The 18336-nt window shown below is 43.3% G+C and overlaps 1 protein-coding gene across 3 annotated transcripts in view; it reads right to left on the bottom strand.

Moving 5' to 3' along the window:
* The window catches only part of snupn (snurportin 1), a 45661-nt gene that overhangs the window by 8042 nt on the left and 19283 nt on the right, over nt 1-18336 (bottom strand). For all 3 annotated transcript variants that reach the window (XM_072282284.1, XM_072282285.1, XM_072282283.1), the window contains exons 4-7: nt 14249-14353; nt 12113-12209; nt 8761-8858; nt 7779-7859 (exon numbers count right to left, since the gene is read on the bottom strand). In XM_072282284.1, the coding sequence (XP_072138385.1) occupies nt 7779-7859; nt 8761-8858; nt 12113-12209; nt 14249-14353 (381 nt within the window). The remainder of the gene's footprint in view (nt 1-7778; nt 7860-8760; nt 8859-12112; nt 12210-14248; nt 14354-18336) is intronic.

Raw genomic sequence — 18336 nt, 5'->3', positions numbered from 1 at the left:
CAAAATGGGAGGGCACGGGAGAGCCTCTTGTCCAAAAGGTGTGATTTGTCCTGGGATAAAGCATGCTCCACAACTCATTACTGGGAGGCAGTCAATAGAGGCTTTACACAGATTCAGATCCCAGCCAAAAACATCAGTGTTTGCTAGCAGAAACCAATTCACAGCCAACAGTCTCCACAGAGACGTCATCACTGTGAAGGAAGTCATGTTCAATGGTCCAAATGCAAGCATTGAAAGACAGTCTACAGTTCTGTCAAAAGGTACAGCACCTCGAGAAGGTGTGCTTCTCTAGGCCATGAGAAAATGGTAGAATTCAACCACTGATTCCCATCAAGGAAATGGGCAGAGCAAAGAAGAGGGTACTATTTTCCAAAGCCATGACATGAGCCATCGAAACTAGCATCCTTATTTCGTTATACTCACAGTGGACAACCAGTTGATAAAATTTTAGCTGGACACAGGGTCAGTCATCATCTTGGTGAACAAATTATCCTTATGCCAGATTCCACAATTATAACCGTCAAGTTCGGTGTTCCTTAGCTACACTGGGGATAGCATGAATGTTCATGGTGTCCTTACAGCTGATGTGATTCACCAAGGAGACTTATTTCACTTACCTATGATTGTGGTCAGGGGAGACCAAGGGCCTAATTTGTTGGGTAGAAATTGGATTAAAAAGACAACATCAGAGCTGTCAGGCATCAACCATGTTGGGAGGGACCCCATTTTGAATTTTATATTACAAAAGCACCAGCGGGTTTTCTAAGCCTTGGGTTAAATGTAAAGTCAACGTGGTCCAGTGGCTGAGTTCAGGTTTAAGGAGAACTGCTGTTCAGAGTTGTACAGAAGCTTCCCAGTGCCGTATGTAGTGGACCCAAAGGTAGAAGAACAGATCTCCAACAGCCAGCCGATAAAGGAACAAATTTGTAGCAAGCAAGAGACCGTGAAACAGAAATATGATATGCACATCAGACTGTGAATCTTTGGTGCCAGAGACAAAGTCTCAGAGGAAGAAAACAGGCTACCGGATGTCATCCGGCATTGTCAAGGTCAAGTAGCAGAACTTGAGCTGATAATGGACAAATTGTCAGGTGACATTGTGATCACACATGATGCTACCTCCACCATACTTTACAGTAGAGATGGTGTTACCTGGCTGATGTGCAGTTTTAGATGTACTGCCAAAAAGTCTCATCTGACCATAATACCTTCTTCCACATCTTCACAGTATCTTCTAAGTAAAGCTTTGCAAAGTCTTTATGGGCAAGGATATGTTTCTTTTAGTGGTATGTGTGGGACATCAACCAGACAACACCATCCCTACTGTAAAGTATGGCATCATACTGTAAAGCATGCTATGGGGATGCTTTCTCAGCAGTAAAGATTGGAAATCTGGCAAGGTTGATGGGAAGATGAATGATGCTAAATACATCAAGATCCTGGATAAAAAGCTGCTATACTCTGCCAGAAAGCTTAAACTGGGGAGGAAGTTTGTCTTTCAGCAGGACAACGACCCAAAGCATACTGCCAGGACAACCCTGGAGTGGCTTCAAATGAAGAAAGTTGATGCCTTTGAGTGGCCCAGTCAGAGTCCTGACTTTAACCAATTGAACATCTCTGGCATGACTTCAAGATTGCTGTTCACTGCTGCTCTCCAACTAACCAGGCACAGCTTGTGCAACTTTGCAGAGACGAATGGGCAAATCTTGTTCCATCTTGTTGTGCAAAGCTAATAGAGACTTAGCCATAAAGATTACTGGCTGTAATAGCTGCAAAAGGTGGTTCAATTAATTACTGGGCAAAGCAGGATGAATACTTTTGAACTGCTGATATTTCAGTTTTAGAATTAATAGTTTTTCATGCTTGACAATTTTCCCTGTTTGTTTGGGCTCCACTTTAAAGGAGGAGCATGTGATGCATAAATAAAAATTCTCAGTTAAATTGAAAAAAATTCCTGGTTGTAACACTCATTAATGTGAGCAAAGGGTTGGGGTGAGGGGCTGAATCCATTTTCAGGGCACTGCATACACTACTGACAGGGAACACGCAGAAGGATCCTCTGCTGATGAAGTCAACGTCCCAGCAGATGAACCAATGAATGGTTTATCAAGAGAAGATTCACAGTCTACTGCCCTCCACATCAGCTAACCAGAGAGGAAAGCAGACTCTACCCCCCGTGGCAGCCCACAAGGGTGCACTGACCAGTTGACTGCTAGCAAGCGGGTTAGACATTTCATCATTTTTCTCAGTTTACCTCACTTTCCATCCATAGGGGTGGGGGGGGATGCACTGTATCAGATCAATTGAACGCATGAGGACGTGTTGCATGCGCAAGCGACTGATCGATTGAACGGTGAATCAATTAGGCCTCCTACACACAGGGGACTCACCTTTGGGCGTGGGCTTTTGAGATTGCACATCCTTTGTCCCAGCGAGCCCGGTTCATAGCTCCTGCACTGTAAGTTGCCCAGCGTATACCAGTACTAACGTAACTCAGTAATAATGTTTAATTATAATACTCAGTTGTAGTTCTTGCTCAGCAGAAATATAACACCTTCCTGTCAGATTCCATCATCTACAGCCCTTTGTTGCCTCCACCTTTGTTGCTAATTCCACTTTCCCTCCACACCTGGTTCTAACTATCACTTCCTAGCTCTTGCTCCACCCTTCCCCTCTTCGTACTAGCCAGTTCAGTCCAGATGAAGGGTCTTGGCCCGAAACATCAATGGTCCATTTCTCTCCACAGATGCTGTCCGACCTGCTAAGTTCTTCCAGCTTATTCTTTGTTACCCTACAGTGCAGGTCACTCCAGTGCTGATGGAGGAGACGATTTCACCACCTCACTAACCCAGGACAGCAGACCCTGAACAGAACAGGGGACAAAGATGCAGCCTCTTAGCTGAATGATTTCCAAAGGAGCTGTTGGGAAGCCGAGTTCCAATTGAATGAAGGAGTGCTCACTTCCGTCTAAAGGAGTATTTATCACACATTGATGATGATATCTGACATGCACATTCCTCAGCAGTTGACGATAACAGCCTGTGATTAAGATGCAATATCGGAGAGAAACTGAGAGAACTGAAGAGGGTATTCTGCCATGTACAGGTCAAGTAAGTGAGCTACTCAGTGAAAAAGTGCTTAACATTTCCCAAATCATTTCAGAATGCCTCACCACAAATGAAGCACTTTTATGGTCACTGATCTGAGATAACATTGAGTTAAACAGGACAGTATGATGACCATTTACTGTGCATGTCTGAGAGCCTGTAATCATGATCACAAGTAACTGCGGACTCAGCCAGCTCCATCACAGGGAATCCTTGCCATCAAGAACAACTTCAAAAGGTGGCATCCGTCATTAAAGACCCTTACCATCTGGGACATGGTTCACGATACTATCATCAGGGAGCCTGAAGACCCTCATTCAATGTTTTAAGAACAGCTTCTTCCCCTCCGCCATCAGATTTCTGAATGGTCCGCAAACTGACAAACACTACCTCATTCTCCATCTTTTGCACTACTCATTTTTGTGACTTATAATAACTTTTTATGTCTTGCACTGTACTGCTGCTGCAAAATAAAAAAATTCATGGCATGTATGAGTGATAATAATGGAAGTATTTGCAGTGACGTAGGTTGAAATACACATAGTATTCCCTTGGTTCTTGAACAATTAATCAAGGAGGAGTTCATCTCCTCCTTCCCTTTACTCCCCAGTCCACGGTCCTTTCCTGTTAGATAAGGAATCTTCAGCCCTTTACCTCTTCTACCTATCACCTCCCAGCTTCTTACATCATCCCTTCCCCCTCATCCGCCCACCTTCCCCCTTACCTGGCTTCACCTACCACCTGCCAGATTGTACTCTTTGCCCACCTTCTTATTCCAGCTTCCTTTCCAGTCCTGATGAAGGGGCTCAGTCTGAAATGTAGATTGTTTATTCCCTTCCACAGATGCTGCCTGACCTGCTGAATCCCTCCACGCTTTGTGGGTGTTACTCAAGATTGCCAGCATCTGTGGAATCTCTTATGCCTCCAGTATAGGAACACTATGACCACTCAACATTGTGGTTTTTTTTGGTTCTAATTGGGTTGTTTCTTGCATAATTTATGTTGATAGTTTGTATACGTGTGCTGTGTGATGCTATGTGCATGTTATGCTGCTGCATGTAAGAATTTCTTGGCACTGTTGCAAACATGTACTTGTGCATATGACAATACACTTCATCTCGACAACGAGAAGCAATGGGGCTTTAATCTGCACCAGATCATAGAGAGCAAATGTTCTCTCCATGTTCTGCAACTGAAATTCACAACAGTCTCAGCGTACAGCTGCTCACAGCCACAGCGTTAACACAAAATACTCTGCAGATGCTAGGGTCAAAGCAACACTCACAACACACCGGAGGAACTCAGCAGGTCGGGCAGCATCCATGGAAATGATCAGTCAATGTTTCGTGCCGGAACCCTTCGTCAGGACTGATAATTGAATGAACACTGAATTCTCCAACTTCCGGTAATTCCCTCCCCCCCCACCCCCTATCCTTATTTCACTCTGCCCCCTCTCCCAGCTGCCTATCACCTCCCTCGTGGTTCCGCCTCCTTCTACTACCCATTGTGCTTTCCCCCATTCCTTCTTCACCTTTCCTGCCTATCCCCTCCCCCACTCCTTTATCTTTTCCCTTACTGGTTTTTCACCTGGAACCTTGCAGCCTTCTCCTTCCCACCTTCTTTATAGGACCTCTGCCCCTTCCCTCCTCAGTCCTGACGAAGGGTTCCGGCCTGAAACGTTGACTGATCGTTTCCACGGATGCTGCCCGACCTGCTAAGTTCCTCCTGAAGCTGGATACGTCCATTATCAGTACTGAACAGTCCTTCTCTTCTGTAAAGCATCCAGCCACAGATTAGAATTGGTAATTTTTTTTGCTTTAAAACCTGGAGTGTGAGTTCCACTGAGCTCCCAGCAGACTGGTACGTTGGTATGTTTCCCTCAGGGACACAATCACACAGCGAGCTCAGTAAGGGCTGTGAGGGGCAACTTCACAGTACCAGAATAGCAAATCAGGGAAGCTGCAGAAGAAGTGGAAGAAATATTCCTGCAATCTCTCCAACATCAGTCACTGTTTGGAAATATTCTTTTGAGCCAGGGGATGTCTAAGAGCCAAGGCAGTAAAGGGTGAATTACGGAACAGGAGTGAAATATAGAAGTTCCACCCACAAATGAGCATGTTACTTTCAAGGCCCAAAACTCATGGAACTATGCAGCAAACAATCATTAATTCTCCAAATAATGCAAGAAAATATTGACCCAAGTTTTATCTGTCTCAAAAATTTCCCAAATACCAGGATTAAGAACAATGATTTTTGACCCAAGAAGCAGTTTAATGTAGCTGCAGAAAACCTTACACCATCAATCACAGCCAGCAATGGTTCGGAAGAACTTACTCCCAGTTCAGGTCAATGAAAGTCCATGCCCATAGCAGCAACTAGATCGAACACTCAGCTAGGTAGGACAAAAGTTCACTGTAAACTGTGTGTGCCCTGCTGAGAGACATCAGTCAGTGCAGGATTGGGGATGCGGGGGGGGGAAAGAGGGCAAAATATTTGACTCAGTTTTACTAGAGCCAAAGTCAGTCACTGTCAGCTGCCTCTCAGAATCAAATACATAAATACCCAAGACTTATTTCATGGTAGAAACATACCTTGTTTATATTTTTAAATGTAATTGCTTCTCCAAGTGAAATAATAAGTAGGAATCCAACAAGTGGAAGAAAAAAGTAATAGCCAGATTCATGACAGATTTAAAATGTAATTTATTTCTTTCCCTTTAAACTCAAAACGTGGGGCCTGATTCCATATCCTACCGTTTACTTAAACTGCATTGGGGATCATGTTCTAAGTGTTCTCTCTGGCTTTATGGAAAGGCAGGGCAAGGTCTTGCTGATTTTAGCATTATAAGTTCAGACAGGTGACATAAGACATGTCAGCTGGAAAAGCAGACTTCTTGCGGCTACTTAGTAGACATATCATCAATTCAGAAGACCAAAAGTACATGGCTTCATCAGGAGGAAGATGGAGCACAAGAGTAGGAAATCCTGTTGCAATTATGCACACCTTCAGCATGTGCTGAAGGCTTAACTTTATGCAGGATATCTCATTTAATCATCAGAGCCATAGAATTCATCTGGAATGCATCGACACCAAGCCCAATATACACGTTTAGAGGTCAAAACTGATCACTTCTCACAAACAAGTTTTGAGCTGGTCCCGAAACCAACAAAGGATCATTTCTTCATTGCTGTAGTCCAACTCCTTTGAAATAAAAGTCAAGTTCCATAATCAATTTAGATATCTATGTTTTTCATTGATCCCTGGCTAAACAAAAACAGTATGGAACTGCATCATCTCCAATAATTAAGTATAGATTAGATTATGAGGACACTCAGTCCTCGTTTATTGTCATTTAGAAATGCATGCACTAAAAAATGATACAATGTTCCTCCAGAATGATATCACAAAAAAAAGGACAAACCAAGACTAAAACTGACAAAACCACATAATTATAACATATAGTTACAACAATGCAAAGCAATACTGTAATTTGATAAAGAGCAGACCATGGGCACGGTAAAAAAAAGTCTCAAAGTCCCGATCGACGCATCATCTAACACAGGCAGCAGAAGGGAGAAACTCTCCCTGCCATGAACCTCCAAGCACCGACAACTTGCTGATGCATTGGAAGCACCCGACCGCAGCCGACTCTGAGTCCATCCGAAAACTTACAGCCTCCAACCAGCCCCTCCGATACAGCCTCTCCGAGCACCATCCTCTGCTGAGCGCTTCAACCCCGCCCCGGCCGCTGAGCAACAAGCAAAGCTGAGGGCTCGGGGCCTCCTCCTCCGGAGATTCCGAACCATACAGTAGCAGCAGCAGCAAAGCAGGCATTTCAGAAGTTTCACCAGATGTTCCTCTGTACTCTCACATCCGTCTCCATCAAATCAGGATTGTGCACGGCACCCTACTTGATAAATAACAGACATCACCACTGGAGTAGCCGCTGCGAGCTGCGTCGTGTCGCCATCTTCTCCTCCCGAATAGGAAACCTAGGCAGACGGTCCCTCAATGCTTTCTCAACAGATCTAATCTTCTAACATGCAAAGCCACCTGTACCGCATTAAGGTGATTATTTCCAAACCCAACACCATCAGGGACATCTTCAAAAGGCAATACCTCAAGAAGGCAGCAACTATTCATGAAGACCTCTCACCATCTGGGATCTCTGGGACAAGCCCTCTTCTCATTACTATCATCAGGGAGGAGGTACAGAAGACTGAAGATGCACACTCAATGTTTTAGGAACAACTTCTCTTCTGCCATCAGATTTTTGAACAATCCATGAACCCATGAATACCACCTCATTATTCATCTTTGAAGTACTTATTTGTTTCTTATTGTAACTTAAAAGTAATTTTTTTAAGCCTTGCACTATACTGTTGGCACAATAACAACAAATTTCATGACATAAGTCAGTGATAATAAACCTGTTTCTGATTGCCCCATGGAAAGTTTTGCCTAAGATTGCAGAACTTTTACTACTGTGGATTTGTGACATAGTCAGTACAAAGTTATTTTATAATGAGATTGTTCCAGGCCAGTGGTGCAAAGAGACTACGATGTACAACACTAACTGACATTAGTTTATTACGGACCACCACACAAGCAAATGAGCCATCCATGCTTAACAGAATATGCAAACCTTGCCACTCAAGAAAGTGAACTTACTGGATTCTGAGTCGCTATCTCTGACAGCTTCTCACCTTCCTCTTGCAATTTTGATTGAAGCCAGAAAAATCTGAATTCTGTCTGTTTTTAAACAGAAAACCCATTAGAGAAGTTGAATCACTAGAATTTACATTATCACATGATCACATTATCAGATTCCAAAATTAATTTTTGAATGAAGTCAGTTTCTTTCTTTCGTCAAATTTATAGGTCAAAGTCCCTAAATAACCAAAGCAAAGCTTTTAGTGATGTTGATTGAGATATATTGGCCAGAACTCCAAGATAACTTCCCTGCTTGTGGTGGAATAATGTCATGGGAACTTAATGACATCTCCAGCACACTCATATCTGTCGTGCCAAATCTCTTCCAATGCTCATCTGTGCTGGAGCTTCAAGCAACACCCTTCTAACTCAGAACAGAGGCCTTAAATTAATTGAGCCAAGCTCCAAATCCAACAAATTAATGACAAAAAAAACTTGTTTGCAAGCACTCTCACTTTTAATTGTAGCCTCATCTACGTCTAAGTTTCATCCATCATCTAAGATCCCCCACCATCTGGGCCATGCCATCTTCTCACAGCTATCATTAAGCAGGAGGTACAGAAGCCTGAAGTCCACACCATCAGGTACAGGAACAGTTACTTCCCCTCAACCATTTTGTTCTTGAACCAACTCGCAACAACCTAATTATCACAGTTTAGCATTGTGTAGAGTTTGTTTAATTTATGTTTTTCTTATGCATGTTGCTTACATGATGCTTTATCTGTGGTGCTACTTCAAGGAAGTTTTTCATTGAACATGTGCATTCGTGTACTTTTCCATCTGGTAATAAACTTGACTTTGCATTGGACAGTGACTCCTGAACAAATTCTGAGGATTTCAGATCGGTAATGCATGAATTTCTACAAAAAAGGTATTACTTTTCACATTGAGAACAAATACAGTAAGCCATAGGCTTTAGGTTTTGTGTCTTCATACAGACCTGACAATCGTATACAGGGTGGCCTCTCCAACACATCACATCCAACACAAAGAATGTTCTGTTCACATCACTGTAAATACAGTCCAATATGGTGTAATCTAAAGAAAGGAGGTGCAAAAATAGAGCAAAAAATATACGAAAACAGTCAAAACCAGTCAATTACAAGTCTCTTAAATCAATTACTTCAATCCAGGATACATGTAAAGCTCAAACTATGAAACCTAACCATCACAGACCCCCAGGAGTTTAATTTTCCTACTTAACCAAAGTCAAATGTGTTTACAAAGTGAAGAGCTGTCTGTTTCAGGTAAAGTCAGATCTCCATGCAGTTCAATCTGCTGCTTACAACTTGATAAAGTATGTTTTCAATAATCTTATAACCCTGGATTCAACTGCAAAAAATTAGAGGCAGTCAAATAGTCATAAAACATAGAAGCAAGCCCCTTCGCCTGATTAGTCCAAGATTCCCATGTAAGTTCGTCTCTTTTGCTCACATCTGATCCATATCCTTCTAAATCTTTCTTACTCATGTACCTGTTCATGAACCTTTTACATGCTGCTAATGCACCTGCCTCAACCGAACTTTAAAAAACTATAGTTACCTAAATCATCACAACTACATCCAGTGGAAAAGGGGTGCCTAGAAAAATCTTACGAATTGCTTTGACAAACTTAGAATTGAGGATGTAACTTGTAGGCTAGATCAAGGAACACCAGTGTATAGAGTGTGCCTGGATTTTCAAGATACATTAAAAAGTCACACAAAATAAAGGCATGACAAGTAAATGGTAATTAACATATTTATAAACACTTTAACATTATAGAGGTATATAGTCATCCAAAATTAGAGAAGTTAATGAATCATTCTCATGTTGGTAATCTGTTATTAGTAGGTTACCATAAGGATCACCACGTCTCAGCTGTTTATTATATCATTACTTTACTGTTGCCAAACAAATGATACTAGAGCGTACAATCATCACAGCGATATTTGATCCTGTGCTTCGCGCTCCCTGGATTACAAATCGATAGTAAATATTAAAAATTTTAATTATAGACCATAAATAGAAAATAGAAAAAGGAAAGTAAGGTAGTACAAAAAACACCCGAGAGGCAGGTCCGGATATTTGGAGGGTACAGCCCAGATCCGGGTCAGGATCCGTTCAGCAGTCTTAATCACAGTTGGAAAGAAGCCGTTCCCAAATCTGGCTGTACAAGTCTTCAAGCTCCTGAGCCCTCTCCCTGAGGGAAGAGGGACGAAAAGTATGTTGGCTGGGTGGGTCTTGTCCTTGATTATCCTGGCAGCACATTAACAGCTTGGATGAAAGGACAGTAAAATGTATCCAAGTTTGCCTCCAATAACAGCAGCCCGAATACAAAGAGTCTGCAAAGGCACATCAGCAGATTGTGGGAGTGGGCCAATTCCATGCTGTATAACTCTGTTTATATTAGAGTGGGGGGGGGGGGCAGGAGAGTTCTTCTGTTCCCGTTCTTATTTGTGTTCATAACGTTTTAAATTACCAAACCACCCCAGACTACAATGAAGTCTCATCAACTCCAGTTTAGGAGCTTAGGAAAGACAATGGCGCCTAACGGCGACTCCTTCGCTTGCATCTTTGAAAACAGCTCTATTTCCATCTTTAATATCTCTATTTTTCACTTTCAGGGTTCTGACCTGGACCCTGACCTGGAGTTACACGCTGATTTTGGTTCTTTGCGGGAGTGGGACCCGCTCTCGGGGTTTCATGACTGGCTGTTATTCAACTTGCCAAGGATGTGGCCTAGGAGATTAGCTCGCCTTCGGAGTTCCAGGATCTTGTGGCTCTGGAGATAGGCGAACCAAAGGTCGGTGTCTCTGCAGGAACCTGGTATGTCGCGGGAGGCGGAAGATCTAAAGCAGCGACCTGGCTGCTGGATGTGTGCCCAGAGACCCAAGTCCTTTGGGCACAGAGCTCGGAGAAAGTGACGCAACAGACTTTTAACGTCATAAATCAGCAAGTTGTTTGTTATGTCTCCCCTCTCACAGTGAAAGTTGTTTGTTATGTCTCCCCTCTCACTTATCAGGGAGAGAGAGAGCCTGTGGTATGTCAAATACCGGGTGAACTAGTCTTTGAGGTACTGTAAATCTGTGTCTTTGCTGCACACTTGAGTGCTTGGTGGTGGGTGCCTATGCTTTTTTCTTGTTGGTGGTGGAGAGGGGATTGTTGATTTGCTGCTGTTTACGTGTGGGAGGGGGGAACTGAGGGGCTTTGGGGTTCTAAGATTTAACTGTCATTCATTCTTTGGCAGCACTCCTCTGTTTTCGTGGATGGCTGCAAAGAAAAAGTATTTCAGGATATATATTGTACACATTTCTCTGACATTAAATGTACCTTTGAACCAAAACTGTTCTTCCATGGGGACAGGACTGCTCTGAAAGCTTGCAAGTAAAACAGTATTCACTCTAGTCAGCAAGTTGACTGCCAGATGGTTTCACAATAGCAATAGGACAAAATAAAGCTTCTTAAAAAATAGATGAATGTAGAGCAGGCAGGGAACGTACCAAAATCAAGATCATTAAAATATTTAAAAAATGAAGCAGCAAATAAAGTATAAAGAAGAACATATAGATGATCGTACAGTGTAACACAGTACAGGCCCTTTGGCCCACAATGCCATGTCGACTTCTAACCCAAGATCAATCTAACCCTTCCTTCCCAGAAAGCTCTTTTTTTTCCCCATGTGCCTATCTAAATTGAACCCAAAGAAACTCAACTCTGCTCTTTGTCAGGATTTCCATCTGTCTCTATGTTCTGATGTTTTGAGTTGAAACATTAACTCAGCTTAGGTTCCTATACAGGGAGCATAACCTACTGAGAATTTCCAGCATTTTCTGATTTTAGAATCATATAGCAATACAGTACAGATACAGAGCCTTTGGCCCAATGATTCCACGTTGACCATGGTGTCCACCCAGCTAGTCCCAATTTCCTACACTTGGTCCATGACCCTCTCTGCCCCACTCCCCCAAATGCATCTTAAATGATATTAGTTTACCTGCCTCAACCACTTCTGCCAGCTACTCTTTCTCCTAAACTATTTAAAAACACAGAATTATGCTCACTTGTCTCAAAATGTTCCCTCACTGTCATCTCAGTCATTTGCCCTACTAACTGAGGTGTTTTGAGGAAAGGCAAGGAAAAGGGAGTTAGGCATGTGGCCCCTCCAGATAGTCAATCCTCTGGTCACATGGGTTGAATACAGTCGTCCCAAAGTGTAAAATTATGATGCGGTATCCGACCTTACTACGCCAGCACGTTGTTTAACCATTACCTTTCTATGACTTTCAGAAAGTTAATTAACAAATAATTACCTTTGCCCATGGCAGAGTTGTGCCGATTCCCACCAGGGAGAAGTGAAGGAAACCTATTCACACAGAATCCACTACGTGTATATGCAGCTGTGCTCCCCTGAACAAAACAGATTGAAGAGGGAAAAAACATAAACAACTTAATCAGCCTTGTTCCCAGCACTAGTGTTGAAAGGTCTGACTTCTAAATAATGCCACTTCTAGATATCATCAAACAACCTCCCACTGGATGGTTAGCAGGTGCCCTCCCGTCAAAGTTAAACCAAAACCTCAAGCAACGTAGCGGTAACTGTGCTGGGTGGCAATCTAGAATGAAGATCGACATAGTTCTCTGAGAGGAATGGTCCCTGGTCCAGTTCCCTCTTCCACTCTTTCCCATGTCTCCCTCCCCCAGCTCTACAATATTAAACATCTATTCCCAGAAGACAATGTAGGAGGTACTCAATTCTATCAAAGATCCTCTAAAGAGGACAAAATAAGGTTCATTAGAATGTCTCAAGTGTCAACACAGTTTCATGAGTTTAAGTGCATGATACATCGTCTTACATGCTTTTGACTTCTATTATCAAAACATTTTCCTTGTAGTAACTTGTTTATGGTGTCTCTAATCGATTTCTTTGCATTTTACCTCTTACCTTTATGATTTCCGTCTCAGGAAGTTTTCATTCAAAACACTGTGTAAAGTTTCACTTTCCCAAAGTGCTTTAACATCATGTAGTACTAATCTTTGTGACTAACAGTCATCTATGATCTATCTTCCAATCCTTTGTTTTCCTAACCCCAAATTCAATCTTACACATATTCCTTCATTTTCACTGTTCTTATCTACAAACTTATTCACTCTGAAGCACTGCATCACCATTCTCTTGTTCCCCCTGAATCTACCCCCATTCTCTCCCTCTCTACTTCTCACATACCTTCACATCCCTTGGGGTCAGAAATGACAGATGGAGTTTAATCCTGATAAATGCAAGGTGATGTATTTTGCAAGCAATATTGAGGTTAGGATGAACACCAAGGGCCAAAGGAATAATGAGGAACAGAGGAAACCTGAATTCTCTAAAAAGCTTTGAAGGTAGATAATGTGGTTGAGAAGGCATATGGGTTACTGGCTTCATTTGTCAGGGCACTGAATACAAAGGTAGGGAGATTATGCTCCAACTCTACAAAAATTGGTCAGGTCAGATCTCAGCCGGACAACTTTGTGCAGTGCTGTTCATTATATGAAGGGTGAGATAGCACTGGACAGGGTGCCGATGAGATTCACCAGAAAGTTCCCTGGGTGTGAACAGTTCAACTATGACACTGGAGAGGCAGGGTCATTTTCCTGGAGCAGAGGGGGTTAAGATGATACATGGTGTGTAAAACTATGAAGGGTGTAGCAGGAGACTGTTTTCCGTCTCAGCAGTAGATAAAACTAGGAGACATAAATGTAGGGTCAGCAGCAGGAGACTAAAGGGATCTCGGGGGACTCTTTTCCACCCTGAAAGTGAAATACACCGCTGGGAGAGTGGTGAAAGCAGTTAAGTATCCAAAGCAGTATTTGAATTGATGAGGCAAAGAAGACTAGGGGAATATGACACTAACATAGATGGGTGCCCATCAGTCAGCATGGCTGTGATGGGCCAGATGACCCATTTCTAAGTTGTATGACTCTATAATTCTCCCTGTCGCTTCCCATCCTCTCTCTCTTTCACTCTCACACCATTCCCCACCCCCCCAACAACCCCATCCCCCTTCCCTCACAACTGCAGACAGCATCACTGGTAACCCATGCTGGTCAACACATGCAAAAATACTGGAAAATGGGGTTCAATTCCCACAGCTGTCTGTGAGGAGATTCTACGTTCTCCCCTTGACTGGGTGAGTTTCCTCCGGGAGCTCTGGTTTCCTCCCACATTCCAGGTGTTCGGTTAGGGTTAGGTTTACTAAGTTGTGGGTTTGCTATGTTGGCACCGAACACATGGTGACACTTGTTGACTACCACCAACACATCCTCGAACTGTGTTGGCTGTTGACGTGAAAGACGCATTTCACTATATGTTTCAATGCACAGGTGACAAAGGAAAGCATATCTTTAAATCTTTAATCTTCAGAGGGTCCTCTGTCCTACAGGGCTGGGAAAATGTCAACACTTACTTTGGAAGCAATGATGAGAGTCCTTTTGCCAACAGGACAGACCACTAGGAGCCATTCTTCAGTGAGGTCAGCTGGTACATCCACCAGCCATTCGGACAGCATCAGCTGCAGGAGGGAAAGAGAGAGACAGGTCAATCACAGACAATTCCTTCATGTGTGTACCACCGCAAATTGTCCTCCAGCACTCTCTAAACACTATTTCATAAGAATAATTAGAATTTCTTTGAGTGGTGAGAAAGAACAGAGTGACTGTAAGAAGAATGGAGGGTTATGGGCTATGTGAGAGGGAAGGGTTAGATTGATCATGACGTAGGTTCATGTAGGCCAGCACAACATTGTTGGCCAAAGGGCCAATACTGCAGTATGCTGGTCTACGTTGTACGTTCTAAAGCGCAGGCAGTTACTGAACTGCTGTGGTTTAACAGAGCACCAGGCCAAGGAATGTAATGGTCCATGAATGACTTTTCACAGGAGTCCAAGTTTGAGGAATGGGAAGAGTCGCAAGTTCAGGCTAATGACCTGAAGCATGAATTCTCTCTCTGAGCCCATGCTGCTGAATATTTCCACCATTTGTCATTTTTATATCAGAGTCCACAAGGGTTTCTTCCAGGAAAAATACTACCCGAGATCCATATTTCAGACATTCGGTCATCCCTGAAGTAGTCGGAATTATGTAGAGATTTTAAGTATTTCCCATGCAACCATTTGATTTTCCGAACGCCGATGCTGGAAGTCCAAAGCAACACACACAAAATGCTGGAGGAACTCAGCATCCTGCCCTGTGGAAACCCCCAACAACTAAACAAAACAGACATTCCTTCACCACACCAACCTGCCAAGTGTTCACTCCTTCCAAGTCTATGTTCTTTTTCAAGCTGTCCAGTGCAGCTCAGTAGATGACACTCTCACTGATAAAGCAGAAGGCTCTGGGCTTGACTCCCAGGTCAAAAGTCCCAACCAAAATTCCAGTGCAATACTGAGAGTGTGCTGCCACAACAGTAGTGATGCTTTTTGAACAAACTGCCGCACAAAGGCTCTGCCTGCACTCTCCAATTGAAGCAGCTCCATTTCCCCAGAATTCCCTTCTGCATCAAATCAGTATTTACTCACAACCATTGAAACACTCATTGTTTGTCTCTCCACAGACGCTGCCTGGCACTCGAACCACTTTCCATTTCAGTCACTGTCTGATTTGGCAACCGTTGCTCATTATCATCAACTGACTAGTTAAAGGAGCATGCAATGCTTGAATTAGCTGCTCATTTTCTAGGTCACAATTCATTTCAGTATTTCAGTTGGCTGTTCATGGTTTGGGATGTCTTGTGAAAAGTGCTACAAAAATGTAAGTGTTTCTTCCTTGCACTGAAAGGTTGAACCTAAAACCTCCTCCCTGCCAAGTTTCCACTCTCTCCCTGACAGGTGATTTCCCACAGAGAAAACAAAGGGAGCAGCAAAGCTGCTGCCCAAGAACCGGCTTCAGATCCAGAGAGGTGAGGGTGCCAGGACCATGAATCTTTTTACTAAACAGTCTAATCTATCTGCTGTACCCAACACAGGACTGATCAGACACTCAGATACACAAGCCAAGGAGACCAATTCATCTCTACATCACATACAGGCAGATCGTTCATCTTTTCTAAAACAAGGATGAGCCACTGTGGTTTGTGACAAATGCCAGAAATGCGACCAGGAAGAGGTTCACTGTTGACCTTTCCCTTTCAGATCAGTTGCAGAAAATATTTACCTTGTGATTTCTCGGCAGCTCCCAGGTTCCCAAATCCTGTCCGTTTTACAGACAGGCTTAGCACTTGCAAACGTTCTATGAAACAAGCAGTTATTTATCTAACTGGGTTATATGGTTGCCTTACGCTGACCCCCTAGGCCTGAATCGACGTAGTAGGGGTAGGGGTAGTAGTTATATGGCTGCATGGGTGTATTCGACGCATGTTGTGGATGGTCGTTTCATGGTGACAGGACAAGAGGTCAGGAAGTGCACAGGCGACACCTCCCAACCACCATGTGTCCTCCTCCACCAGGATGGGCAAAGGGAGACATGTATAAAACCACCACCCCAACATCGACAAACATTACACAGGAAGAGCAGCAACCTCTCATTCACCTCTACACTGAGAGATTTTTTTTGCAGCTTCAGTACAAATAACTTTGATGTAAGGTCAAGAGTCAGAATCAGGTTTATTTACACAGCCACGTGTCGTGAAATTTCTTGCTTTGTGACAACAGTACAGTGCAAAACATAAAAATCACTAAACATTAAGTAACCAAATGGTGCAAAAGAGGAACAGTGAGCTAGTGTGTCCATCGACTGTTCAGCACCCTGATGGAGAGGAGAAAGGGAAGAACCTGTTCCGAAAACGTTGAATGTCCGTCTTCAAGCTCTTGCACCTCCTCCCTGATGGTAATAAAGAGGGCATGTCCCAGAAAGAAGATGCCTTTAATATTGGATGCCGCCTTCTTGAGACATCATCGCTTGAAGCTTGTGCCCATGATAGAGCTGGCTGACTCTACAAACCTTGGCAGCCTCTTTTGATCCTGTGCACTGGAGCCTCCATACCAAATGGTGCTGTGCACCCATAGAAACTGGGTATTCAAAGGTTCATTTATTATCAAAGTATACAACTCTGTCCTCTCCAGACAGCCACAAAACCAATAAAGAAAAGAATGGCGATATGATCTTCAGCCCTCAAATCCCCTCTCCCTGCACAAAAATACAAACAAAAACAGGGATATCAAGCTAGATACCAAACTCTTCAAACTCCTAACGAAGTATAGCCACTTCTTTGTGATTATATCAATATGATGGGCTCAGGAACTTGAAGCTGGTGACCACTCTGACCACTCAATGAGGATTATTGTGCGTTTTCACAACTTCCCCTTCCTGGCGTCCACTATCAATTTTCACTGATATTTTAGATTATGAAGACACGCAGTCCTCTTTTATTGTCATCTAGTAATGCATGCATTACGAAATGATACAATATTCCTCCGGTGTGATATCACAAAACACAGGACAGACCAAGACTGAAAAAACTTATAAAACCACATAATTATAACACATAGTTACAACAGTGCAACAACACCATAACTTGATGAAGAAGTCCATGAGCACAGTAAAAGTTCAAAGTCTCTCAAATGTCTCACATCTCACGCAGCTGGGAGAAGGAAGAACTCTCCCTGCCATACCCGACCACGGTCCGACTCTGAGTCATCCGAAAACTTCTAGCTCTGATCAGCTCTCCGACACCGAGTACTGAGCGCCATCTCTGTCCAAACGATTTGACCTCAATCTGGTTGCCAACAGCAGGCAAAGCCGAGGATTTTGAGGCCTACCCTCCGAAAGATTCCCGACCACGCAGTAACGACAGCAGCAAACGAGCATTTCAGAAATTTCTCCAGATGCTCCTCTGTGCTTTCACGTCCATCTCCATCAAATCAGAATTGTCCATGGCCCCTATTTAACGGATACGATATCATTTTTCACCGGAGGGCTGCGCACACACGGTGCGCTGCTCACTCTCCTCCCGCTGTTGAGTGCAAGGTTGTTACTGCAACTCTATTCAACCAGCCAATCTATCTCACTCTTTTATGCCCACTAGTTGCCATGGACTCACCTCTTCAATGCAAGCCAGGGACCCTATTCCAAGTGCAACTGTTGCATATGGCTGCTGTACGACTACAAGACCAGATACAAAGAGTATCCCACCTTTCAGCTCATCATTGTTGAGCCCCAACCCTGCACTCAGTATTGGATCCAGTCGTAAACCAGACCAGCCATCTGCCAATAATGCACAGGCTCACTATTTATCACAATGGGCCACACATTCAAAGCACAGCTGCGGCAAGAGCTGTTCACTCGATGGTGTGCGACTCTTCAGAACTGTTTCCATTGTCAGCAATTTGGAAAAAGTCAAGATTTTTTTTTCAGACAGAGATACAGTTTTGATATGCAAGGAGTTAAAAGATTACTGGCAGTTGGTAGGATTGTGGTTACAGTCAGTTTGAAAATGCTGAATGATCCAGCACTGTCAAAGGCCTGAAAGGCTCTTCCGGCTCCTAAATCATGTGCTCAG

This window comes from Mobula birostris, chromosome 18 (genome assembly GCF_030028105.1).
Source record: "Mobula birostris isolate sMobBir1 chromosome 18, sMobBir1.hap1, whole genome shotgun sequence".
NCBI lineage: Eukaryota > Metazoa > Chordata > Chondrichthyes > Myliobatiformes > Myliobatidae > Mobula > Mobula birostris.
This window is presented reverse-complemented; position numbering and strand designations above follow the sequence as displayed.